Here is a 9,653-nt window from a genome sequence, read left to right as displayed (position 1 = left end):
AAATTTGACTACAACATTTAAGACTTCAAAAAAAAGAAAAAAGAAAAATACTAATCATGATGGTGATAATATCATGCTAACGTAATTCGATAAAGATAATTTTATATTTTTTTAATAATGTAAATTGTTTTATATAAAAAATAATATAATTGTAAAATAGATTAATCATAATTCATATTGCTTTCTTCTATAAAATCCGGACCTCAACAAACATTTATAATATTTTACTCTCCGTGTAATAACACCTACATGTACTGTAAAAAAATTAATTAATAAATGATGTCATGTATATGATAAAAAATTTGATAAGTAAACGTTTTAATATATTTATTTAAAATTGTTTAAGCAATTAATATAAAGACAATATTGTAGACAATTCATTAATCATTATCTAGAGTCTAGTTGTAATGTCACTAGTCTTTTGTAATTCAAAAATTTCCATGAATACCACAAATTTGACACTACATATTTGTATATATTTATTATGTTTTTTTAAATTAAAAAATACTTAATATGAAACGAAAGAATTAATAATTTGTAATATTTTTCAAGTAGTGCGCTACTAGGAATGTTCCGTTTTTTTCTCCTTTAATGTTGATCACTGGTCACAAATTTTTTCAGCTGAGATTCATACTTAAAATGAAAATGTTTAATAACAATAAAATATTAGTAAAAAAAATACTGAAATTTATTATTTTTAATTTTATTTAATATATTCTATAATAAATAAATACTAAATAAAAAAATTATGTTGTTTGAACTAATTATTTTTTATCTTTTTAATATTATCATACTTAAAATACTTGTTAATTACCTAGAAACGGACTTAAAGTCAAGTCACTTGTTAATTACCAAATTAAGTCAAGTCATCGCCGGTCAAGTTACTTTATTGTCTATGCGGCATCCGAGAAATTTCATAGTGCAAAAATTTTAAGAATCCCACTTAGTTTTTTTTTTTTTTTTTTTTGGGTTTGCACCAAGATATCTATCAAGTCAAAAGTTTAATGATTAATCTTTTAAATATTATAGAGATAAAGTAGACAATTCTTTTAAGTAAACAAACTCTATTTTCATCCTCCAATAAATATTGAATTCGAAAAAAATAATTAAAAAACACAGACTTTCATCTATATGTGTCAACTTGCATTGCTACCTAGCCTTGAATTTACTGGTCAGTGCCTCAGTGGTCATGGGCATTTCCATTATTAAAGCAGGACGACTTCTGGTTGAGGTAGGGCCATCCCATTTTGGCCCATTATATATCACATGGGATGGAAATAAAATCTTGATCCGTTCCCATTTATATTACCAAAAAAAAAATCACGATCCGTTGTTTAATTAAAAATATTATATATTTTTTGTATTATTTACTCCAATTTGTTGCATTTTTGTTCTTTATATACAGCCAGAGTCTTACTTGAGAGAAAGCATAGCAGTGAATAAGAATACGTAGTAATTGACTAATTTTCCATTCACTCTTCTCTCCAATTCGGCATGGCCATGGCGGTCCCATCATCATCGGAATCCCTTGTGTTTACCGTGCGGAGGGGTAAGGAGGAGCTTGTGGCTCCGGCGAAACCCACGCCTCGCGAAGTGAAACTACTCTCAGACATAGACGACCAAGAAGGGCTGCGTTTTCAAATTCCAGTGATACAATTTTATCGCAGTGATCCATCGATGGAAGGGAAAGACCCTGCCCTCATCATTAGAAAGGCTGTGGCCGAAGCACTTGTGTTTTATTACCCTTTTGCTGGCAGGCTTAGGGAAGGACCTGCTCGGAAACTAATGGTGGACTGCACCGGCGAGGGTGTTCTCTTTGTTGAGGCCGACGCTGACGTCACGCTTGCCCAATTCGGGGATGCTCTTCAGCCTCCATTTCCATGTTGGGAGGAGCTCCTTTATGATGTTCCGGGCTCTGCACAAGTTCTCAACACTCCTTTGATCCTTATTCAGGTAAATTTTCATATTCCTTGCTTCCTAACTCATAAGTTCTTTAACCAATGTCAGCTGATATCATTTTTTTAAATTATTTTATTTATCTTTAGTTTTAGATTATAAATTAAAATTTTTAATGTGCAGGTAACACGGCTGAAGTGTGGTGGATTCATTTTTGCATTGAGGCTAAACCACACGATGAGTGATGCAGCGGGACTAGTCCAGTTCATGAATGCAGTGGCCGAAATTGCACGTGGGGCACGTGAGCCTTCGGTGCAACCTGTGTGGCGGAGAGACCTCTTGAACGCAAGAGTATCGCCAAGAATTACATGCAACCATCGAGAGTATGAGCAAGTCCCCGACACCAAGGGAACCATAATCCCGTTGGACGACATGGCCCACCGTTCCTTCTTCTTCGGTCCCAGCGAGTTCTCCGCCATCCGCCGCCTCCTCCCTCCCCATCAACAGCGCTGCTCCGACTTTGAGATACTTACAGCTTGCTTATGGAGGTGGCGCACGATCGCCCTACAGCCGGACAACGAAGAAGAGGTTCGCATAATCTGTATCGTGAATGCACGCGCCAAGTTCAACCCTCCGTTACCTACTGGTTACTACGGTAACGCCTTTGCATTCCCTGTGGCTGTGACGAGTGCGGGCAAGTTGCGAGAGAACCCGCTGGGATATGCCGTTGAGCTGGTGAGGAAGGCGAAGGCGGATGTGACGGAGGAGTACATGCACTCAATAGCAGATTTGATGGTGTTGAAGGGGCGACCACATTTTACTGTGGTGAGGTCGTACTTGGTGTCGGATGTCACCCGAGCTGGGTTCGGGGAGGTGGACTTTGGGTGGGGGAAGGCTGCTTATGGTGGGCCCGCCAAAGGGGGTGTTGGAGCCATTCCTGGTGTGGCCAGCTTTTACATTCCCTTTACCAATGCCAAGGGAGAGCGAGGTTTGGTCATACCTATCTGTTTACCATCGGAAGCCATGGATCGATTTGTTCAAGAGTTGGAAAGCATCCTTAACAACTCTCACCGTGTTACTGTAACCTCTGCCTCTCGTTTTATCTCTTCTTCTTTATAGGCATATATACACAACGAACTTTGTTAAATTCATAAATGAAGTCTTCTTACTCGCCTAGTTTAAGATTCATGTTTGGGTAATGGATGCTTGTAAGATAATATAGTTGTACCCCAAGACAATATTTGCTAGTGGCCGAATAACGATTAAGCATGTGCTATACATACAGACACTTGTAAGCTAGTTTGTGTTCGAATAAATCAACATATGTGGTTTTCCCATTTTTGTATGACAGGTGCCCTTTTAAAATTTAAATAAATTAAAAAAAATTTCACTCCCTTTCATATTAAAATGATGCTCTCTTTTTTTCTAATTTAAAAATATATTTTTTTCTCTTTTTTAACTTTTAAAAAAATTTTTTATTTATTTTAAATTTTTTTATATTAACTAATGATTTTATTTATTTTTTTAAAAAAATATTTTTTTTAAATATTTATTAATACAAAATTTATTTTTTATTATATTAAATTTTACTTACTAAAATACCCTTCAATAACATTGGACGTATATTAGGTAATTAATAATGGGCCTAAAGTCGATAGTACTAGGAATCAAAATAAGTTTTGAACCACAAGACGTATTGAATAAAAGGTTATTCATTCTCTTAAAATATTTTAACCTTTTTTATCAGCAATTTTAATATTTTGTAACTATCAATTGGCCATTAATAATATTTTTAATAGTGTGAAATTACATCTAATAATAGGAGATCATTCACTTTTATTTTGATAGTTAAATGCTGGCCAAAAAATACAAAAATTATTGGTTCCCTAAACTTTATATATATATATATATATATTAAGAACTCAATCACATAATAAAATATAAAACTTTTTAATTTTGCACTACTAGAAAATTAGTTATTACAGACGGATATTTCCGACGAATTTTATCCCACTGAAATACAGACGGAATTTCAGAGGGATTTTTTTGTCGAAAAACAAAAAAAATAGATTAGCATAAATTACAGACGGAAAAAAAAATCCGTCTATAATTCCGTCGAAAAAATTAATTTTTTTTTCCATGGAATGGTTACAGACGGATTTTCCGTCTGTAATTAAGTAGATAAGATGCGCGTTTTATTAAATTATTACAGACGGAAAATCCGTCTGTAATTTAAATTTTCCGTCGAAAAATATTCAATTAAATCTAAATGAAACACGAGCTCTTTCAGATCAAACATGAGCTTCTTCTTCTTCTCTCTGTAGCACGAGCTACTTCATTCTCTCTCCGTGGCTGCTTCTTCCGCCGCTGCAGCTGCCGCCGTTGCGTCGCACAATCTCTCTCTATCATCCTTTGCGTCGAACGAGATCCCTCCGCCGCCGCCGCTCTGTCGCATCTACTCCCATCGTCGCAGATCTCTCTTTGCCGCCGCTCTCATCGCATCTGCTCCCTCTGGCTCCTCTTCCATCTAATCTCAACTCGCTCTCTTAGTTCTTCTCGTAACCATCTCAAATTTCAGGTATATATATCCTGATTTGTGATTCTGTTCTTCATGATAAATCTTAGGGCTTAATTTTTCTGTGCCATTTTTAGATTTATCATATTCTACTTTTGTGCTTTGTTTGAATCTGCAGGTTTACTCTGATTTTGATGAATTATTTTCTGCAATCAAAGCTTTTTTGACCTAAAATTCATGGTAGGCCATTGCTTTCTATAGTTTTTAATATTTCTTTTTGTCATTGTGCTCTTGAAACTTGTTATTGTGTATTGCCTTGTTGTTCTATTTGAACTTGGTGACCTGAGGTTTTCTTAATTATAACTTGGAAGGTCCTGAAGAATATAGTACTAAATTTGATGGATCTTCTATTTGAAGGTATAAAATTCTAATTCTTCCTCATATTAATCATCTAAATGTTAGTAGTTATTAATTAACACATAAGTTTTCTTGTTGAACTGGTGGCAGAGATGTAGTTCCAAGCGTTGAAGGTAACTTAGCTTCTTTTTTTTGAATTAATTTTATTTTCCTGTATAATGATGTTTGGTTTTTCTTTGCAGGAGACTAACATTGGGAGGCACGTGAATCGGTTGCAGAAGCATTCCTCCAATGGCGTTCGCAGATTGGTGAAGCTTGTGAGGTTGTTGATTAAACACTACTTTTCTTTTTATTTCAAAATTGAATTAATCTTATCATAATTTCAGTGTACTTGATTGAGCTGTTTTATTTGCAGGAAGTGGAAGGAAATTGTGGATGAGTGGGTGAGGTTGAATCAATCGGGTGGAACAGCTTCTCTCATGGGTAAAACCAAACCTCAACTCAAATGTTTTGGGACATTTTTCTTAGTTAAGGAATTAGAAATCCAAGTGTTTGATGATAATTGTTGGCGTTGCATTTAAATTTGCAGCTGATGGGGACTCTCCACAGCTGAAAATCACCCAAAACGGGCATCATCAGGTCTTCTTGGACCCTTTTTTATTTTATTTTTTATATCATGGTAAAATTTAAGACCCTTTCTTGGGGAAGTGATTTGCTTCTATCTTAATCGAATTCCAAACTTTTAAAGAATTGTTTTTTTTTTCATGTTTTCTTTATTGGAAACTTGTATTCAGATTTAATTTGAATATAATTTGGCAGATGTAGGCGCCCCTTGAGTTGCTTTTTCCTCAAAAGAACGAGCAGCAAATTGCTTTTCCTCAGATGATGGTGATAGAAATGATAATGATAGAGATGACGGGGCTGATATTAAAAGAGAAGCTGGTAGTCAAGAGGGAACCCAGCAAGTTGCTGGAACAAATGGTGAGATGTCACTAATCATTTTACCTTGACTTCTATCGTGATAAGAGCCTTTAAGCTTAAATCATTATCTCAACTCTTGCAGAAAATGCAGCAGATGGATCTAACCCCAGCCGAAGAAACTTGTTCCAATTTTTCTTGCGTACTACTTGAATAGCATGATGAGGTTCAAAATTTTAAATTTCTTAACCCTGTGCGTTTCTTCTTTTTCACAGTTTTGTACAGAAATATGATCCCTAGTAACTTTACAATGAGATTAAATGTGAATCAGCAACTTTCACCGGAGTTGGATCTCTTCATGAAACAGAGGCTCCAAAATTATGAGTTAAAACGAAGCAAAATCGGTATGTTACAATGTTTTGTTATATATAATTAAACACAATCATGCTCTTTTTAATTTGTATCTTATTTTATTGGCAGCTTTTTGTGTTTCAAAATCACACAAAGGAACCTATGATGGAGAGTGTCCCTTCTACTGCTCTTACTCAGGCTATAATGTAATCATTTCCTATCAATCTTATCAAGTGAATGTTATATATATACGATGATGTGGTTGTTTATAATAATTATTGGATAATACGGATGAACTTATGTGGTTAGCAACATGGTTAACATGGCTACGAGGAAGCCTGCGTATTTGAAGTACATACAAGAAGAATCGATAAGTGCTAGCGTAACAGAATTTAATTGGGATCTTAAATATGCAGGAGCCCAAATCCTTCTTACCAAGGTTAACTAGTTCTTTATTTATTTATGAAAAAGTGTTTTAATTAATTGGTGTGTATCTTATAATAATTGGAGTTATGTAACAGAAAAATAATCTAAGGTGGTTGTTGATGTTGAAATTTAGTAGTCCTATATATATTTTTCTGCTTTTGATTATACTTTTCCCAAAAACAACACTACCACCCTTTCCCTTCCATGCTTTCACATGACTGATCAAAACAAAGTTTGAATCCTTTCATGGTGGAGAAGCATTAGCAACCCTCACCTTCTTCTCTAACCCATTGGGGAACCTGAATCAATCAATTTTAGTTTCTCTTTCTTTAATGGGTAGAATCTTCCTGTGCTAGTGTTAAAGGTCACACTTTTTCAAGAACTCAGTTGCAGATTTGTCCTTGTTTCAGTTGAAGATGGGTATTTGCAACCAGGATGCAGTCAAGCAGTTGCAATCCATGATGGAAAATGGTGTGTTCTTCACAACCTTCAAAATAAATAAATAAATCCCTCCTTTTTTTACTCTTATTTTAATAAATCCCTCCTTTTTTTCCCTAAAATAGTTTACTTCATATTTCAGAACATGCATCAGAAATGAGATTGACAATGTTTTATCAGTAAGTTCCTTCACTATGTATGTATTCACATGTTTTCTCTTTTCTGTTGATAGAATACTGCGTTAGAAACTACTATATTTACTGGATTCTTAGATAAGAATGCTAAATTTGCTACATAATGTCAATGGATAAAATCAATATTGATGAGGTCCTTCATTGATCTGATGGCTTTTTTGGTTATTTTCCTTGTTTGAACTTTAATGATATATTATTTTTTGGATGATGAATTGCTGATTGCAGTATTTAATTTTTTAATTCTATTTTTAATCCTTGAATAGGTTCTTATGCTGATTTGGTTTATATCTCATGCTCCTTTGTTGTAACATTAAACACATGGGATCTCATGAGAAAATGAAAACTGATTCTGGTTTCTTTGTGTTGTTTAATGCATTCGTTATATTTAACTTTGTTGGAAGGTAGATAGTGTGGGATGTACATGGAAATTGGAAATAACTATGCTCTGAACTTCAATGCTGAGGAACCAGAGGTGACTGTTATAGGAGCCTTTTGTATTTATAGATTATAATTGTAAGTAGGATTATTTCTTATGGGACCTTTTCTCAAAATCTCCATCTTTTTCCCATTTGCTGCTTGTGATCGATATATCATTCCTTCAAATAAATACTTGTTAGTTGTAATGTGTGCACCTGCATGGCTTCTACTTATTTTGATGGAGTTAACTTTCATGTTTATGTTGGATATAATGTTATAATATATTCATGTCTATCATGTGTTCGACGCAATGTCTAAGGGCCTTATCATGCTCCTTTCTTTCCTTTTTCTTTTTTTTTTGGGTTAAGCTAACTTTGTCAAGAATTTTTGTCTGAATATATTGTCAGGACATGCATTATCGCAAGAAAACTCGGCGCGGATCTTCAGCATTCATGGAAAAGGAGATACCTTTTATAGGAATATTAAGCAATAAGGCTGAACAAAATCCAGGTTTCCATTCATGAAAGTGAAAGTGCATAAACTGTTTTCTTTTATGTAATGGCTTTGCTATATTTAAGTTCGTTTGACGATTACAAATCACTTTCATCACCATGTTCCTGATTCAGCACTAATCTTCTCTTTTCCTTCTGTTTTGCTTTTTAATTTACAGGGTGATTACATCAAAGATTTGTAGCTGTAATTATCTGTATCAGTTTCTAATTTCACACACTGTTCTTGGATTCATTTCTTTCTTCCCCCAATTCTGTGATATTTTTTTTAATCTATTCCAAATCGAACTTTGCTCCATGGTTTTTCATTCTTTGTTTCTCTGTAGATTGATAACTTTGGATCTATAATCTGCTTATTGTAGTTAAAACATGATTTGATTCCACTGATCTAACACCACCAAAATTGCACTGCATTATCATGTTTGCTGGAATGGATAATTTAATAGCTTTCTCGAAGTCCTGCTTCTGATTCATATTGATTATTGATTATCATGATTTAATAATGAATTATGACCTTGATCCAGGGTTGCAGTAACTAGAACACTCTTTCAACCTATGATGCCACCTTATGCAGCACTTTATTCACCTGGAGGGGTTTATACTCATCCTGCCATTCCTATTGTAAGTCTAGCTACTTTCATGCAATTTATTTTGGTTTTGAAAAATTGGACCTTGTCTTGTTCATTGCCCATGAATGTTTGGCTCTACTGTAATGATATCAATCAATAGTTCACAATAGGATAAAGATTTGTTTTATTGTCTGGATAAAGATTTGAAGTTATTTATGTTATTTGGTTGTTTTTCTTTGATTAGCATGTCATATTGAGCTTTGACTTCCTCTTCTTATGATGGATGATAGCACAAATTGCTATTAAGTAGTGGTATTTGTTGAAATTTGTATTCTTTGAATCATTCTGTGCCTGCCAGCCAGCAGTGTTCTTTTCTGATTTTTTCCCCCTCCTAAGGAAAATCATATGGTGATGCCTGTCAATACATATGTTGTAATATCACATTAGTTTTACTGTTTTATGTCATTATTGGTTATGTGCTTTAAAATAGATGTGTGTCATACCACTTGTGTTTGTTCGAACAGTAAATTCTCCAACCACATTTGAAATGCCACTGGAGTTTTGGGCCATGAATTGCAGTTACTCAGGTATATTTATCTTTTTCAAGTATACCTTCTATAACTATCCCATTTTGTTGAGAGGAAGGTACTTTGAAGAAGGTGTTCTTTATGGAACTGGTGAACAGAACTTGCATTATATATATATATATATATATATATATATATATATATATATATATATATATTATATATATATATATATATATATATATATATAAATAGTCTTAATGCAGGTAGATTAATATAGCTAACACCTTTGTGTTTAGTATATTGAAGTTACATTTCCTTTAAGCCGAGCGAGGTTTGCCTTAGTTGATATGATTTATGTCAGGCAAGCTGAAATTTTGTACAAGTAAAAATCTTCTTGAGTAGTATCATTGGTGTAGAAGAGGCTCATATTGTTGCCCTAGTAACTCTATGATTCTGCTCGATAAGTAGGTACTGTCGATATCCTCGGAAATGATTAGATATATACAATGCTATAGGGAAGAGTCCCCTTGGAA

General features: G+C 34.0%; 1 protein-coding gene across 1 annotated transcript; it reads left to right on the top strand.

Annotated features, from left to right (window-relative positions):
- Positions 1 to 1,363: 1,363 nt before the first annotated feature.
- LOC130944500 (benzyl alcohol O-benzoyltransferase) lies at positions 1,364 to 3,241 on the top strand. Its single transcript, XM_057872842.1, has 2 exons — positions 1,364 to 1,953; positions 2,080 to 3,241. Exons 1-2 carry the CDS (start codon positions 1,495 to 1,497, stop codon positions 3,013 to 3,015), a joined length of 1,395 nt encoding a protein of 464 aa, XP_057728825.1. The 5' UTR covers positions 1,364 to 1,494; the 3' UTR covers positions 3,016 to 3,241.
- Positions 3,242 to 9,653: the final 6,412 nt, after the last annotated feature.

This window comes from Arachis stenosperma, chromosome 8, assembly GCF_014773155.1.
Source record: "Arachis stenosperma cultivar V10309 chromosome 8, arast.V10309.gnm1.PFL2, whole genome shotgun sequence".
Lineage (NCBI taxonomy): Eukaryota > Viridiplantae > Streptophyta > Magnoliopsida > Fabales > Fabaceae > Arachis > Arachis stenosperma.
This window is presented reverse-complemented; position numbering and strand designations above follow the sequence as displayed.

Excerpts from the sequence above, each read along its gene's own strand:
- LOC130944500 (XM_057872842.1), top strand. The coding sequence starts at position 1,495 with ATGGCCATGGCGGTCCCATCATCATCGGAATCCCTTGTGTTTACCGTG. Across the intron at positions 1,954-2,079 it reads CTCCTTTGATCCTTATTCAG|GTAACACGGCTGAAGTGTGG; the intron begins GTAAATTTTCAT and ends TTTAATGTGCAG.